Source organism: Scedosporium apiospermum (assembly GCF_000732125.1).
Source record: "Scedosporium apiospermum strain IHEM 14462 chromosome Unknown SEQ_SAPIO_0088, whole genome shotgun sequence".
NCBI classification, from domain to species: domain Eukaryota; kingdom Fungi; phylum Ascomycota; class Sordariomycetes; order Microascales; family Microascaceae; genus Scedosporium; species Scedosporium apiospermum.
Window position 1 is genome coordinate 2545475 of NW_015971789.1, and position 17546 is coordinate 2563020.

The following is a 17546-nucleotide window of genomic DNA, read 5'->3' on the forward strand; positions in this document are numbered from 1 at the left end:
AAGCAAAGACCAGTCTCTCGGAACAGGTCCGCGCCATTCACAAGACTCGCAGTCGACCCCGGGCCTTATTTTCTGACAGCTGTTGATTGTGGGGGGTTTGCATGACTCGTTAGGATGCGTGATGAAGACGGGAGGAAGGGGACCGGGGGGGATTCGCGGGGGGGTTGTAGGCTTTGTGGAAATTGGAAAGGAGTGGATCCCTTTGCTTTTGGGGCCATGTGACGGATGGAGAGTGGGCAAGATGTGGAGGACGGGTTCGGTAAGGGTAGATGAAGACGAGAGAGAAGTTAGGATGTGGGAGAGCTGGTGGTGAAAGTGATGGGCGCTGGCGGTGGTGGTGGAGGGATGGAGAGAATTCCCGCTACATTGTAGGCTCACCCTCGCCCTCGAGCTCGCGATGCGTTCATAGGGTTCTAAAATTCGTTCATTAGAGAGCAGGGCTTATATCCCGATATAAAAATCTTTCAATGGTATATCCAAAACTAAATAAATAAACAAAAAAAAGACATCAAGAGCTCCCACATACGCCCCTCACGATGTATATATAAAACTCCCACGCAAGATTTGTCACGCAACGTTTTCCCGCGCAGGAAACTCCCTCCCCATCTCCTCCCTCTTCTCCCTTAACCTCCTCTGCTCCTCCAAAAGCCTCATCCCCCTCTCCAGCCTCGCAAACCTCTTCCTCCTCATAGCAGCAATAGGGTCCTCATCCGACCCGCTGGTACTCCCATCCTCGTCCACTTCGTCAGGATACGCCTCCCTGAAGCTCGAATACATCTCGGTCCTATCGACATCACACCCCGGCATCTCCCCATCCTCCTCCCCCTTCGCCCCGGAACGCATCCCTCTACCTAACCGCCTCGTGAGCCGTTTAAGACGCGTGCGGAAGGGATTGTGTCTCGCGTTGTTATTGTTGTTGTTGCCGTCGCGGGAGGTGGGAGGGGACGGTGGGAAGGATGGGGCGGGAGTCGTGGGTGCCGTGGAGGGGGGCTGGGAGGATGGTGGCGAGGGGGGCGTTAGGCGGAGGACTTCGTCGAGCCAGATTTCGATGCGGGCGTTGCGGGATGGGTTGGGGGATGCGGAGGGGGAGGGGGGAGGTGGTGTTGAGAGCGGCTGGGGAGAGAAGGATGGAGGATTGGGGTCTTCGGGGAGACCCATTGGTAGGGTTTGCGGTTGGGCTGTTGTGGTGGCCATAGTTTATGGTTGGGAAGGGCGGTTGTGTTCGGATGTGAGTTTGGGAGTGGGTTTGTTTTTGGTCGAGAGCGTGGGTTTGAGGTATTATGGTGTTACATTGTTCTTCTAGAGTTGTAGACTAATACGGGAAGGAAAGGAAGAGGTGAGAGGTGAGAGAGGAGAGAGGAGAGAGGAGAAAAGGCTGAGTATAAAGGTCATGAAGTTGTAGAGACAGTCCGATAAGAGACAGAATCAAGATCGGCTACACTGGACCAGAGAGAGAGATTTGCAGCGGCCCGTCATGATCTTCGCAAGTTGGGGACGCCGACTCCCGCCTCCCCCCCTTTCCTGTTCGAAGAAGCAAGTACGAGGGAAGCTAGGCGGAGGATTTTAAGTTGGTGGCCTTCGATTCTGCTCTATGGCTGTCGTCGGCGAGGACTAAATCGGAGCTGGAAGCTGGGGTTGATCAACGAGATGAGAATTTGGCAAGATCAGTGGTGATGTCACATCCGCGGGGGGAAAGAATTTGATCTTCAACACTTTTTTTTTTTTTTTTTTTGAAATCAATCGTTTTTACAATCTCTCACTTCGCACAACACTAACACACGCTAGTCTCCTTTTAAAGGGAAAAATGGGAAAAGCTTCTCAAGTTGCTTGCCACCGAGCTCTCTTTCTTTTCCTGCATTTCCTCGTACACAAAATAAACCGGGAATATCCCGACGCCGTCTCGAACTTTGCTTCTTCTGCTTCCCGACGCCCGTCAACAATCATCTACGAAGTACTGACCGAGTGTTTTAAGTTTTTTCTTTCAAGCTAAAACTGGGCCGAATGCTGACTCGAACTCGGGGTGATCGTGGAGGAATTCGTAGTACTGTCGATCCTGGGGTGAAGCCCCCTTTCCACGTCTAGACGAGAATCGGGAAATATATATATATAAGAAAAAGAAATAAAAACAGAATGTTCTAATTTGAAAATGCATCCGATCGGGACCTTGCGGTCTTAGGCCCGATTCATACACTATGATCAGAATCAATATACACTAGACTTTCATGTCTTTAGAGTATGGAGTACTGCGTGTAATTGCAGCAACAGGCCATCATGTTCGCAGAAGAATAGTGTAGATACTCGTGGTTTCTTTTCTTTTTTTCCCTACCAAAAAACATAGCCGAGCCGGATGAGCACAAGTTGGAAGACAAGTGCCTCATATTCCCAGCGTACCACATACCCGGTTCTATAAACGCCGTTATGCATCCGTGATAAACCCTCGAGACTTTTTCCTTTTTTTGTCAAGAATCACAAATACCCTTTGACACGTTTCCATGCATCCATCCGTAACCTGAACTACCGCATTTGCGGCTTTAATGTCTCCCAGCCCCCTAAACCGCCGTCCCCATCACCATCAAGTGAATCCAAAAGATCAACTTCGGCTGCAGCTCCATGCAGCGGCTCCTTCGTCTGCGGCTTTGCTGGAACTTGTGGCGGCGGCTGCTTCTTAGCGTGCGCTACCGCTGCGGATGCTGCTGCCGCCTTGACACCTACGACCCCGCCGCCGCCCGACATGCCCGGTAAACGGACGGCCCCCGGAGGCGCAGGCGGTGTGCCTACATCACCTTTCGCCGGCTTAATTCCTACCACCGGCTTGGGTGGCTTCGGCGGTGCGACCGGCCTCCTCTGTGTGCTGGGAGCCGGAGATGCGGACCTTGTGCCGTTTGTCGAAGCGCTCTGTTCAACCGGCGCCGGGCTGCGCGCAGGCAGTGGCGGCGGGGATTCCTTGTCCGTCGTGCTTCCTGGCACTAGGGATGTGCTTGTGAGATAGGATGGCTTCTTCGCAACAGGTGGGGGTCCGGCGCCAGCACCCTTGGTTTCCTTGCCTGGCGGAGGAGATGGCCCTCGTTGAGAAGAGGGTGGTACGGCCCGCGGCGGAGATACCTGCCGCGAGACTGACACCGATCTCGGCGGCGGAGGCGGAGGAGCTGCCGTCCTCGTCCTCTGCACCGGTCGTGGTGCGGCTAACGATGTGGATGTGGCCTGTGCCTGTGATATCGGCGCGGTTGCCTGTCGCCGTGGAAGAGGAGGCGGAGGAGGCGTCTCGCGCTGCTGAGGCGACCTCGACAGTACATCGTCCGTAATAGCCATCCTCCCGACCTTAGCAGGTAACGACCCAGCATCAAACGGCGGTGGAAGCCTCCTGCCACTCGGTGTTCCTCCCGACGTCGAGAGAATGGTCGAGTGGTTAATGACTTCGTAGGCCGAGCTGGCCAGACTTGACAATGACTGCCTGGACGACGACCGCGGGATAGACACCCAATCGGGCTCCTCCGTGGGAGTAAACGGGTTGTTTGGCCGGTTGGGATTCAGAACCGTCGTCATCCCGCTGTTGGCGGGATTGGGCGGAACCGCATCAACTCGTGCGGATAACCCGTTAGCTAGCCACCACTTCTGCCGATCGGAGCTAGCCGGCGGCAGGCCCGGTTCGATGGCATCGTAGCCTACGAGATCCTCGTCCTCTTCGCTATCCTCATCTTCTATGTTCGTCACGCTCCCTCCGACTTCACCCATGCGTTTTTTGTACAGAGTCTCGCTGATTGACTGCCGCAATGCCTCATCTACAATGCTGACCACGCAGTTGAACACGGCATATACAGGCCTATGGTCGGAAAACCGTAGGGGCGCAGAATCGTAAGCAATCTGCTTAATGTTTGAGCCTTTACGCAGAATCCTATCAGTCCATGCCGGGATTCTGGCTTTCTCCCTGTGCGACACCAGCGATATTAGCATTCTTGTCGAGTTCGAGTCCGTGATCTAGGGGAAAGCGTACGAGCTATCATATTCGTCGGTCCCAAGGTCAAACTTATATGTAGGCGCAAAAGTAATCCTGCTTTCAGAATAATACGGGAAAGAAAGCCCGGCTACCATTTGAAGGTTGAGCTTTTACCAAGAGAACGTTAGTACATGCTTATTGCCAATGATGTGATGCGTTCCTTCAACCCATCGCCTCAAGCCTTACCTGATCGTTATCATAAAGCGTCGCGAGGTCTCCCCGTTGGATGTAAGAGAGTGTGGTCTCTCGATCGAGACCAATGCGGTAATTGAAATCGCCAAACCAGATTACAGTATCTTGATGTCTATGTTAGTAGCCTTTCACATTACAAGGAAAGTAAGTGGCTGGTGGTACTCACCATGATCGTCGATGCCTCTATTCCTCTGGAACCGGAGCCCGCGATGAATTGTCGCAAAGTCCCGATTCCTCTCATCGTAGTTCGAGAATCCCGCAGCAAGATGCGCCGTGACAAAGCAAATCGGGGTGTTCGCATAGTCAAGCCTAATCGCGACGGCGCCCTTATTGCCCGCCATGCCGGACATGCCCGTCTTCTTCACGCTGCCCTCTACGTTCTTGATATTCCCCAGCACCGACGACTTCACGAAGAGACACAGCGCCGCCCCGACGAGCTGCCCGCTGCGCAAGAGTATGTATTTTTCTCCGCTAGCCTTGGCTCGGGCGTTGAGCGTCCTACGCACCGCCTGCTCCCAGAGATGCTTTCTTGACGGGTCGCTGTTCATGATCTGCTGCGGGCTCAGCTCGACGATTTCTTGGAAACCGACGGCCACGATCTCGGGAAGCGTCGTGCCAACTGCGGCGGGCCATAACCAGCGGGATAAGTCCTCTTCAATGCCGTGGGTCTTGCCATTGAGGTTGAAGGTGCCGACGAATCTGAAACGGAAAATATTAGCGGTAAGAGAGAGACGGGGGGGAGGCAACAATGAACTATTAGGAGCGTGTTTTCACATACATTGTTATCGATCGATTCGACGAGAACTCGGCGCTCCGCTTTGAGAGCTCAACAGCGACATAATCGCTGATCGGATCGAACAGCTGAACAGCCTGCTGCCCCATTAGACGACCAAGCAACAAATCAATGGTCAACTGCCGTGACGAGTCGGTGAAGTTGTTGTGGTAGAGTCGCTGTGCTGATTTGCGAAAGTCTGCCATGGCACCCGAAAGCGACATCTTGCCGTGCCTCGTGAAAGACGTCTTGAGCGCCCCCGTTCCGGCGTATATCTTAGACAATGCGTCGCCATTGTCCGCCCAGAGACTGGAATGCCTCATCCAAAAGTCTGAGGCCGCATATTCTCCCCTATGGCCCAGGAATGTCTCCACCGCCATCTGGGAAATCATCGTCTGGATGAGGTTCGTCCTGTCTAAGCAGTCTAGACAGTTTGTGCGAAACACCCCCTCCTGCTGAAGGACGACGACTAATCTGCTGTCCTTTTCATGGAGAGTCGAGCCGTCGTCGGCGCCGTCGTCATCCTCATGAGCAAGGTAATAGGCGAATGCGTCGATGGAATCTTCAATGTATCGCCGAATTCCTTTGGCTGCCTCATACCCGATTGCTTTGGTTTCGGCGTGGAAATCGTATTCGCTGGATTTGAGCAAGGCGTGGTCTCTAGACTCTTTTCCTCCAGGGCGGCTCAGCGGACAATGTGCGGTTCCGTACCGATAGAGCTGCGTCAGCTCAGCTTCTCCCGGCTTAGCGTCGCTAAGCAGATTGATGATATGGACGGCGCCGTACACCTCTTCTAATCCTTGAAAGTGCTTGTCAAAGGCCGGCTGCGTGCCGTCGGGCGACCTGGTAATGGTGATTTTTTGTCGTCCGGGAATGAGGTCCGGTGCTTGTTCCCAGAAGACAGGAACAGAGCCTCGAACTTGTACGTAGGAAAAGACGATGCCTGCGGGGCTCCAGTACGTTGTCTCAGACTCGACAAAGTTGGCCACATTTCCATCATCGTCGATGCCTCGGGAGTTGAAGCGGGTGCCGACACGCTTACACGAGAGCCTCGATATCACGGAAAGAAACGAAGGTAGGCGCGAAGACTTTGGCGCAACCGGGGCAGCGGCTTGAGGTATTGTCATGGTTCCGCAGAAGCCTCGGATAGCGGAGGTCAATATTCTCGAATGGTCAAGGGCCTCCCTTTCCGGGGGCATTAATCTCGACCTGAACTTGACCAACGGGTTGATCATGAAGAAGTTCCAGAGGAAGGACTCGTCAAAGTTATCAATATCGAACGTCGTGTTGCTTGCTGGTCTATATCGTGAGCATGAATTAGTATCATATTCGAGCTATCTAGGCTAATAATTTGGACATATCGAATAGCACCGGTCCCTACCTATTTTGTAGCCTGCTAGTCAGGTCGAAATCTGTACTGTAGTAAAAGGTCCCGTTGCTTAGGAGCTTCCGTAGTTCCTGACATGGATGTTGCTCTATCGCCAGGTCTCTTCGCGCTAGGTTCTGTCCGTATACGGACGAGGAATCGGAGAGCTCTGGGTCCAAGTTATCCAGAGAATAGACGAAGTCATAATCGGACGTATTGAGGCAGTAGAATTCGACGCTTGCGATTCGCTCGACCGTCTCGCCTGGCCGAATCGTCGCGGCTCGGGTGGCTTGCGTAACGACGCAGAGGAAGACATCGCCATCGACGGAGATGAGGCCCAAGGTGCCGTATATGGGCTGCGGCGTCAAAGGCCGGTAGTGTTGGAGAACATGTCTTGTGTTGCGAGAAAACTCAACCATGCATTTCGATTCGAACCCATCACCGTTGCGGGGCCGGTGACCGTGGACGGAGAGTGGGGTGCTATTCCCGCTGACGGTGGTGCTGTAACGGAAGATCAGAGAATGGGAGTCGGAGACGATGGCGATGGCTCGGTGAGGATGTTCGCGGATGAAGATCTGGCTCGATTTCTCGGGCCCTGGGGATGGGCGATGGACAGGCCACGAGCCTGTCGTGGAGGGTCGCTCCATTGGTAGTTTGCAGATGCCTTCGTTGCGGTCGAGGCTAAACTGTTGGGCGGAATGGATGACATCAAGATCGAAGGCGCAACGAGGGCTAGGATCGAAGAAGGGGGCCTCAAGGCTGGGATAGGCGTCTAGCGTAGCTTGATGATATCATAATCAAGACTTAACAATTTGAACTTCGAGTTCTTGGTCGCCTGGCTCTCTGCGCCCGAAATTTCAGTAGGGGGGAAACGATCAAGAAGCACAACGGTCCGAACAGAAATATTTACGGTTTCTGAAAGGCCAACGCCATTCTCGGACACATTTACATGGAGATTTGAGGTCGATCAGTGCAGGTTCTTCCGGGGCGATCGACGAAGGAGGCGTCGCTGGTGACTGCTGAAGAAGAAGTACACGTTGTCAGCGCTGGGCGACGTGGAGCACAAGTGTCTCAGCTCCTCCGTTCTCGACAGTTCGCAGTTGGGCTCAAGTGACAACATCACACCTCACTCGACCTGTCCAAACGGAGAGAAAATTTATCTTCAAATCTCTCAAGTTCGAGGACGACGACGGTATATTCTTCTATTGCATTAATGTACGGAGTTGCTCGATTCCTCTGTTGGACTCTGCGATTCTATCTAACACGCAGGTTGGCTAGGAGCTGGTGCTTCTTGCTCTTCATGCGGATACCAATTTGCTCCTGCCAGTGCTCTTCGTAGTCGACCTGTTTCTATGCCTAGCGGTCCAGCTTGCTTGTCTACGAAGTAGATTGATAGGTTGATAGGAGCGAATCGACCGGACTGGAAACGAGGGAAAAGGACGAATGCCCACTTGAGCTTCGCTGCAGCCGAAATGGCATTTAGCAGAAATGAGTCGGTGCCGAGAGATCCATGGCATAACACGGACAAAGGCGAGATGAGACGAAACGAAACACGAAAGTCAGGCTTCAGATACAATAATTTGAGATCAAGCATCCCCGTAGGGAGGCATTCAGTCTCTTCCTATCATATGTTTTGTTTGTGCATCATCATAAGCCATTGTAGGATGAAAGAAGAAGAGAAAAAAAATTCCTTCTTGGTCCTGTACCTCCAATATTGTTCAATTTTCGTTGTCTCGCGAGATTCTCCACATGGCGCTTATGTAATTCTCAAGTCCGACAGCAACAGCGCTGGCTGGACTTTCCCTGGACAGCCTTGTGGCTGACTCTAAGTCGCTTTTCAGACTGTCCAGTCGGTAAGCTTTGGAAGGAGGGTACTGAACATGGAGTGTACCTCATTTAAAAGTACCACTTTTCTCTGATTGGCGCGGAAATTTTTCTGGAGAAATACTCCACGTAGACAATCTCTCCGCATGGTACATCTACCTGAGGTACCCCTCTTGAACCTCGCTCAGCGTCGATCAGAAGCTTCTTCCCAAGTGAAAGTGGCAGAAAAATCCAGCCACCTTATCCAATCCTCTGATGAACTTCCCTCCTTCCCACCACCACCAACCAAATCATTGTCACCACTTCTCTACTTCGTACTTTACCACTTACTTTCCACCTCGAACTCGAACTCCCCTCGCCTCTCTTGCATCATTCCCCTCCGATTACGGCATCCAATTTCAGGGATTCTGCTATTCTCATATTGTCTAGTCATATTTGTCCGACCTCAACTATTAGCACTCGCGATTTGTTTCGCGTAGTCGCATGCGCATCGGCCTGTATTGTTATCAGCGATCAGCCCCAGACCTCCTGTTCTAGTTGCAACCATGGCGGATTTCGGCCACTTTGCGTCCTCCGACGAGGAGAACGTCGAGGTTAAGCGCCTCAGAGCTGAAGTGGTACGCTTCTGTGCCAGCCCCCTCTTCCACCTCTATTTGTATGGTGCTAATCGCGCCTTTTCTTGCAGGATGCCGACCCCGATAGCTTCGAGAACTGGGAGAAGCTCATTCGCGCCTGTGAGATGGATGGCACACTAAACCGAAACTCGAGCCCCCAAGCGATTGCCGCGTTCCGAGATGCATACGACGGTTTTCTCCTCAAGTTTCCTCTTTTCTTTGGGTACTGGAAGAAGTATGCCGACCAAGAGTTCAACATCGCTGGGCCCGAGTCCGCGGAGATGGTAAGTTGCTTCTCTTAAATCGATGCGCCTTTTCCTCCTTTCTTTTTGTCTCTTTTTCTCTTCGCGTATCGTCGCCGCACCGAATCCTCCCTTGCTAACACTGCTTCTATTTCTAGATATACGAGAGGGGCGTCGCTAGCATCGCCAAGTCGGTCGATCTGTGGACTGAATACTGTTCCTTCAAGATGGAGACAACACATACACCACACTTGGTTAGAGAGTAAGTTATAGTAGGGGTAATTTTTTCCTTCCCTCCCTTAACCAGAATCAAACTCGTTGTCGTCGACTATGCAGCCCTCCCCGGGATGACACGAGTCCTGCCCTACCGCTCGCTTGCCGCTGTTCTCTTCGACGACGACAATCGCATCGGGCCTGCTTCTTCCCATCTACCGCCTAGATATTCACTGGCGCAGGGTCAATGGATTGTTCCACGGCTTCTTCCGTCAACGTTGCCGCTCTTATTCTATCTTTGCGTTGCCAGTCCATGCCACCCAGAGTCGTCGGCCGCCTCGCGTTCCTCCCTCAAGTCTTGCCCCCCATCTACCTGGATTCTTTTTTTTTTTTTTTTCTATGTGTTTGGTGGTGTTGGATTTTGCGCGTCGCTTCCACTAGAAACAGCACTTCCTGTATATCACCTATTTCCCTTTGCTTATCCCCTCTCTTCCCCTCCCCACACCCCCTCCCTCTCCAGAACCACTGTGGGGTTCGCGGACTTTTGCAAGACTAACGTTGGCTCTGTTAATAGGCTCTTTGAACGGGGCGCTACCGCCGTAGGCCTCGATTTCCTTGCCCACCCCTTCTGGGACAAGTATATCGAGTACGAGGAGCGTCAGGAGGCTCACGACCGAGTCTTTACCATTCTTGCACGAATCATTCAGATCCCCATGCACCAATATGCGCGTTATTTCGAACGCTTTCGCCAGCTATCCCAGTCGCGCCCCATCGCTGAATTAGTACCTGAACAGACGCTCGCCAGGTTCAGGTCTGAAGTTGCCGCAGAGGCTGCCGCCTACGGTGGTCAACCACGATCGGAACTCGAAGTAGAACGCGATATCAGGACTAAGATTGACAGCCACTACTACGACATCTTCACGCGCACGCAATCCGAAACGACGAAGCGATGGACGTATGAGTCGGAAATTAAGCGCCCTTATTTCCATGTGACGGAGCTTGAACACCCCCAGCTCCAGAATTGGCGAAAATATCTCGACTTTGAGGAAGCTGAAGGCGATACCACCCGGGTTATGTTCCTGTACGAGAGATGCTTAGTGGCGTGCGCCTTCTATGATGAATTTTGGTTCCGATATGCTCGTTGGATGGCGTCGCAACCCGGAAACAAGGAGGAGGAAGTGCGCAACATCTACCAACGTGCAGCGACGCTCTTTGTTCCCATCAGTCGACCCGGAATTCGTATGCAGTACGCATATTTTGAGGAGAGCTGCGGTCGCATCGATATTGCGCGGGACATTCATGCTGCGATTTTATTGAAGCTACCCGACTGTATCGAAGCCATTGTTTCATGGGCTCATCTCCAGAGGCGCCAGAGCGGCCTCGATGCGGCGATTGAGGTTTACAAGAGTCAAATTGATTCGCCTCATGTTGATATCTACACCAAGGCAGCCTTAGTGACGGAGTGGGCGTTCTTGCTCTGGAAGGAGAAGGGATCTGTTGACGAGGCTCGTGCTGTTTTCTCGAAGAACCTCCAGTGGTATGGTGACAGCAGGATCTTCTGGGAGAAATGGATCGAGTTCGAGCTCCAGCAGCCTACGAGCGTGACGCTGGAGCCTCAGCATGCCGAGCGCATCCAGCAACTGTTTGAACAACTTCGTACCAAGAGTCGCCTGTCAGCAGCGGTGAAGAAGGAACTCTCGCGCAGTTACTTTTCGTACCTGCAGCAGAGAGGAGGCAAGGATGCTATGAAGCAGTTCCTACTCTTGGATCGTGAAACCTTTGGGTAAGCTTCTTTTCCCATTCCCTTTCAATGACCGTCAACTGTTTTAATGTCGTGAATTAACATTTGCATGATTCTAGTCCCCCATCAGTATCAGTGTATTCTAAGACACGAGCCGGAAATAAGGAAAACGGCCTGACCTTGGCCGAGCTTGACGATGCGACCAAGGTGAAGGCTGAAGCCAAATACTGGACGTATTACGACCTTCACGGAGATGTGAGCCCTGATGCTCAGGGCCCAGCCAGCTTCAACTAGGAAGAGGGTCTTTTTCGACGGAAACCCGGCCACCCGAGCAAGGACCGACGAATGGGCTCCTATCAAGTCGAATTTCGAAGGTTCTTTTTGAACGTCTAGGACTACTCTGTACTATAGTTTTGTGTTATTTTTTTTTTTTTTCCTCTTCCGCACAGCACACGTTGATGTTTGCGGTCTTATTACCTTTTCTTTTCTTCTTTTTATTATCCGCCTTCTTTTTGGCGAGGGGAAAAAATATTACGGCGGTTGGATTCTTCGGCATCAACAATGAGTTTATCACGACTCGAGCGGCGGGCATTCTCACCGTTGGGGGGAGAGTTATATGTGGAATGGATGGAACGGAAGCATAAGGAGGGAGGGAAGTCGAGCGGCAAAGGCATGGCATGGGAGAGGCGAGGCCTTGCTCGCATGCGCCGGCAGAAGACCAGTGGAGATGGAGGTCGAGTTTCATCTGCTCATGTAACCTTTTCATGTAGTTTAAGGATGTAGCTCTTGGTCTCTAGTTAGCCAACAAGAAATGATAGAAAAGGCATACCTGTGTTGTGTCAAGTCAGCCCCAGACCGATTGTAAAAGACTCATTCATATGAAGTTGCTTCTCGCTAGCGTCACCGGCCGCCATGGAACCGACTTCGGGTAAGCGAATGTTCGGGTTCTTCAAGTGCTGTTCGTCTCTTTCGCTTGCCGGGAGGTCATTTATCATTATTTTACGCGTACATGATAGTTTGCGCTCGGCAGATCGTCAGAATCAAATACAGAGCTGACAACTGGGCTGAGGCCTGTATGCTCGGCTCGGGGATACCCTTTCCTTGACCTTTCTCCTTTGAGAAGGAGGAAGAGGAAGAGGAAGAGGAAGAGGAGAAGACTTTGTTCGTATCCGGAGCGCGGGACAAGCGCGAATCTCTCTTAACTATTACTCCAGGATGAGTTTCATTTCTCATGGGATCCGGGGACATGGGCATGGGTTCACGGGAGTGATACTGATCAGTCGGATTGCAAGTATCAAATGCGATCAGGTCCTCATTGGCTGGAAACCACTACTGTATCCATTCGAGGTTGCACTCCTTTGACAAGCTGGGGCTTTGTTAGAAGGGCAGAGATTAAGGGTCCTCTCGATGTTGACGACGAGAGTGATGCCCTGACCGAAAACATGCCACTTTTATGAGAAGACGTCGTTTCCCGTCGTGTAACATCGGCAGCAGCACTCCGGATTGATTTCCGATGTCCATTATAGAGCAAGCTCTTCCATTATGCAGCTCGATGCGGCATATCAAAGCATCAAAGCACACGCGAGAAGGATCAATGGACGAAATTATTACCAGAACTGGAAAGAACCCACACCTTGCCCGAAACGGACAATGGCACGGGCTTGGCAAAAGTCATGTGATTTGGCGTCAGACCATTGGAATGGCGTGTGCTGGAACGGAAACTGCAGGGCGATTTTGGCGAGTAGGGAGGCTCAATAAACACGTGCAGCCGAGACGTCGTTTTTGGGGAGCACGTCGGCACGGCTGGTGAAATTGAGAAAACGCGCTCCGTGGAGAAAGATTTTTCTAGAGCAGCTAGGCTGAGCAATTACTATGGAACATCGGCGAGATCGGATCTTCGCATTTTAACCATGGCAAAGGCACTTGGATTGAGTCATCTTGGAAGGATTGATTGAGCCATTGGATGGAATGGGGAGGGGGGTTCTGGAGATGATGTGATGCGGCGTTTTCTGCAGGGGGATCAAGCAGGGCTGGCCTCAATGATGGACTCCTCAGCTCGCGGAGAGAAAACATTGAAAGAATTTGGTACCAGCGGCACTGTTTATTCGGCGGGCCAATTGGCCTGAATATAATGCTCCGATCAGACGATTCATTCGACAATCCAGTACTGTCCTTGCAGGGTAAACTTATGCGCACACAAACGATCAGTGCTGCAACATTGAAGTGAAACATCAGTGAGGTACACAGAGCTGTGATATCAGAAGAGTAATAGTGGACATGTGTTTAATCAGCGCCAAGCGGAACCTTTTGCCACAAAAACTCTCAAGGTACCAATGTTGCTCTCACTCTACGAGATACGCTCATTTGCTCATTGCTTTTGCCAAAGTTTGGTGGCTGAGGTCACCAGGTCTAAATACATCTTCTCCCACTCCTTATCTCAACTGGGATTAGATAGCTACTCGGCAGGCATGCGAAATAATGGGTTGTCTAGTTGCTTCTTGGAGGGTTAGGACAACGGAGCGCAAGATTGTCTGTCGGGATCCGTTGTGGGTGGTGGATTGATATTGCATTACGTTGAACGCTTTATCTCAGGTACGTGTACTTCGTACTTCCGTGGATGAAGTACCTCAGTAATCGGCGTTCACCCACGTTTCCAGAACCTCGGTCTTTGAAACGTTTTGGATGGATGTCCTTAACGAATAACCATAGAGCTCTCCACCATTGTACTCCTTGGTCGAGAACAGGCACATCACAGAGCTACCGAAAGCAGATCCGGAGCTGTCTCGACCAAGTACACTAGCGCCTGGAGCTTCCTCATGCTCGTCCAAACTCCCCACAACTAAGCAAAGAGCAAGAGCCGAGTCTCCATCCGGCAAAGCGCCAGTTTCTCTTTCCCCGTTTTCCCACCTACGTAATCAAGTTATTTGCTTGCACCTTCGAACTGTTCCGGGCCAAACTGAGTGGATCCCGAACCTTTTGGCCCATTTCGGCCAATCAGAACACTTCAATTTGCATTCTCGCTCATCCTGCCCATCATGTCCCCACAATAGAGCAGTGGAACAGGAAGGCCCCCCTCTGAAGCGAAACCCGATCTGTTCCTCCCAGCTCGATACAATTGTATCTCGGGCTTCTCTCGATTTCCCCCGGTTTCTCGTCACTCCATTCTCTTCTTCCCTCCTATTTCTTCACCTCCAATTCCATCCGGGCATCCTTAGGAAGGTAAGAACTCCCTATTCCGCTCCTCTTGATTCATTGAGCTCTCTTCTTTCGGAAGCTTGATTCTTTGTACTCTCTTTCGACTTTGCTTGTATCTATCAAGCTGTGTCACCAGTCTCCCCATCCATCTGATTCCGAATTCTCCCAGTTCGCCCACCTATTTCCCCTCCCTCTCACGCACACACTCCCTGAGCCTGTATCTGACCCGGCACTGAACAGTATTTTCAGTATTTCCTCTTCGCCTCCTACACAGATCACACGATGGCTTCGACTACCCGCCAATTCGCCCGTGTGGCGCTCCGAACCACCACCCGTCGCACCGCTTTCGTCGCTGCTCCCAGGCAAATCCTCCGCCAGGGTGGTCGCCGCTATAACTCTTCCGAGGCTGGCAAGTCCGGTGGCTCCTCTTCCTTGATCTGGATCGCTGGTGCTGCGGCGGCCGGTGGCGCTGGTTACTACTTCTTCACTCAGGGTGGCTCTAGCCCCTCGATCAAGGAGTTCAAGCCTACCCAGAAGGACTACCAGGAGGTCTACAATGTCATTGCCGGCCGCCTTGAGGAGAACGACGAGTACGATGACGGAAGCTACGGTCCCGTCCTCCTCCGTCTTGCCTGGCACGCCAGCGGTACCTATGACAAGGAGACCGGCACTGGTGGCAGCAACGGTGCTACCATGAGGTTCGCTCCCGAGTCGGAGCACGCCGCCAATGCCGGTCTCAAGGCCGCCCGTGACTTCCTCGAGCCCGTCAAGCGTGAGTTTTGGACCACCCTATTCAAACTTGACTGAAAATTCGATGTTCCCTTCTGCTCTGCGCAGATCCGGGGCTAACAATCTGAGCAGAGAAGTTCCCCTGGATCTCCTACTCGGATCTCTGGATCCTCGGTGGTGTCTGCGCCATCCAGGAGATGTTGGGACCTGAGATTCCTTACAGGCCCGGCCGTACTGACGGTGACCTCTCTGCCTGCACTCCCGACGGCCGTCTTCCCGATGCTGCCCAGGGCCCCAAGCACATCCGTGACATCTTCTACCGAATGGGCTTCAACGATCAGGAGATCGTTGCCCTCTGCGGTGCTCACGCTCTCGGCCGCTGCCACAAGAACCGAAGCGGCTTCGATGGTCCCTGGACCTTCTCTCCCACCGTTCTGACCAACGACTTCTACCGCCTTCTCCTTGACGAGAAGTGGCAGTGGAGGAAGTGGGACGGCCCCGCTCAGGTAAGCTATGACTGACGACGAAGCTGGTTTAATACGCCATGTTGATGAGAATACTGACGTAACTCTTTCTCACCGGAATAGTACGAGGACAAGAAGACCAAGAGCCTTATGATGCTCCCTACCGATATGGCTCTTGTCCAGGACAAGGAGTTCCGCAAGTGGGTCGAGCTCTACGCCAAGGATAACGACGCCTTCTTCAAGGACTTCTCCGCCGCCGTCGTCAAGCTCTTCGAGCTCGGTGTCCCCTTCGCCCAGGACGCCAAGAGGTTCACTCTCAAGTCCCCCAACGCTTAAAGCATTCGACCACAGGTTGAAACAATCGACACAATCCGGTCACTCTACTCTCTCCCAATGTGGAATCTGTACAATTGGATGAAACGTGGGTGGCGATGGAGTGATAGTGATGTTGAGTCTAACTCTTTATATTTTCTCCTTTGTATTCTGGGGAAAAAAAAGCAGGGTTAGACGCGATGGGCCTTCGTGTGTTGGTGTGTAAGAAGGAGGGAGGACTTGGCGGATGGATCTTTTTTCTCATATTTTTGCCTTGTTTTAGAAACCTGTAACAGATTCCCGCGATGGTAGAACATCAAATTCAGAGTACATTGAAACTCACACTTAACAACGAACCTGCGTGATAGGTGTAATCCATAAAACCGTTTGTTGTGAGAACACATGGTTAAGATGCTCCGAGTATTCTCCACAGTTGGCCATTTTATTTTTGTAAAGGTCTTCTTTATTATTTTATTATATTTTTCTTCTTATTTTTATTCCTTTTTCCCTTGAATTTGTTTTCAAATCTTCGAATTGTCTCCTTTTGTTTTCTTCCTCGGAGGATGTAACCGGAGCTGCCCAAGGCAACAATTCTCATCGGCCGAGTCCAAGACCGGGTCCGTCCGCACTCCGTCGGCATAAGCACGCGTCCCTAGAACCCCGAGTCCCGATATCAGAATCTTTATTATTAATGAATGTAGTTCCGAGCCGATCCGAGAAGGATAGCGCAAGGTACATCTAAAATGTACCTAACGACAAATTTCCCTTCTATTTTTGGCCTTCCATGTCGTCGTTCCTGTTGATCCCCTGGAAAGGCCCGTTAGGAATCTGTTGTTTTTTTCATCCTTTTGGGCACTAAACTTTGTTAGTTGCGTGGGTTTTCATGTGTGAGCGAAGTGTGTATGAAAGGCCCATCTATTCTACCCTCCTTTCTAGAAGGGGCCGGTGAATATAGGCATTGATATAAATAGTGTTATGTACAATCCGAGCCAGGTATTACTGAGGCACGGCAGCATCTCATCAAGGTGAACCCTGTTTGCCTCAGACGCACCAAGCACACCAAGCACCTATATCGATCATTGGGATCTTCACGAACAGCATCGAGCCAACACAAAAATCGCGATGAAAATCGAGGGTATTCCATTTCCCTTGTTAGAAGAGTACACTATCCCAATTCCTTTGCCCGAGGGGCCGGATGTCCTAAACACCTCCCCCCATCGGTACAGGCCTCTCCTTACTCGATTGAGGCTCTCCTTCCTCAATGGAATCCATTCAAGTAAGACCCAGATCGCCCTTCCGTTTTGTTTCGCTGCCATTACATTAACCCAAAAAAGAGAGAGAAATATTAAGTCGCTGCTGCTTCTCCAATAATTTGTAAAGTATAATATGTGAAGAAGGGAAACAGAAGAAGAGGGAAACAAGCAGCTGCCTCGGAAAACGTGATGATGAAAGAGGAAAGCAACCCTAACTCGATATCCTCCAAGGCCTCATTCACCCCTAGTAATTGATTCACCCTAAGGGCCCAAACATCACCCGAGGGGTTTGAAGGGAGGGATCGAACGCGATGGTGAAGCGTTGCGGTTGTGGAAGAGCCCACGAGAAGCTTGATTGGTCGCTCAAGGAGTAATATTGACCTGCTTGTCCCCTCCTCCATCGCGTAACATCACAACCACTACTCACAGAAGAAGAAGGAAAAAAGAAAATCCCACATTAATCCCATATCTGTCATGATGGTACAATTGTTGCTGAAGAACTCGCTTTTCAGTTGCCGAGCAAAATAAAAAACAAGTTGTATGAAGAAGACTGATGAAGAGATGACGTGAAGATAACCGCCAAGTACGATGAAACCCGGTACGCCCCGCTACCCAGCTCCGTTAACGTCGTAAAC

The 17546-nt window shown here is 51.6% G+C and overlaps 3 protein-coding genes and 1 pseudogene across 3 annotated transcripts; 2 read left to right on the forward strand and 2 right to left on the reverse strand.

The window, feature by feature from the left end:
- Positions 1–567: 567 nt before the first annotated feature.
- On the reverse strand, positions 568–1194 carry SAPIO_CDS3672 (annotated as a pseudogene; the record flags this gene model as incomplete).
- A 1320-nt stretch (positions 1195–2514) lies between these two features.
- SAPIO_CDS3673 (uncharacterized protein) lies at positions 2515–7444 on the reverse strand (the record flags this gene model as incomplete). The annotated part of the gene is made up of 7 exons (XM_016786423.1): positions 2515–3925; positions 3992–4101; positions 4181–4290; positions 4353–4885; positions 4965–6257; positions 6340–7083; positions 7359–7444. The coding sequence occupies 7 exons, from the start codon at positions 7442–7444 to the stop codon at positions 2515–2517; spliced, it is 4287 nt and encodes a 1428-aa protein (XP_016644429.1).
- A 1249-nt stretch (positions 7445–8693) lies between these two features.
- Positions 8694–11252, forward strand: SAPIO_CDS3674 (uncharacterized protein; the record flags this gene model as incomplete). The annotated part of the gene is made up of 5 exons (XM_016786424.1): positions 8694–8765; positions 8834–9046; positions 9163–9266; positions 9792–11000; positions 11078–11252. The coding sequence occupies 5 exons, from the start codon at positions 8694–8696 to the stop codon at positions 11250–11252; spliced, it is 1773 nt and encodes a 590-aa protein (XP_016644430.1).
- Positions 11253–14435: 3183 nt separating this feature from the next.
- Positions 14436–15682, forward strand: SAPIO_CDS3675 (Cytochrome c peroxidase, mitochondrial; the record flags this gene model as incomplete). Its single annotated transcript, XM_016786425.1, has 3 exons — positions 14436–14925; positions 15015–15388; positions 15470–15682. The coding sequence occupies 3 exons, from the start codon at positions 14436–14438 to the stop codon at positions 15680–15682; spliced, it is 1077 nt and encodes a 358-aa protein (XP_016644431.1).
- Between the last annotated feature and the right edge of the window lie 1864 nt (positions 15683–17546).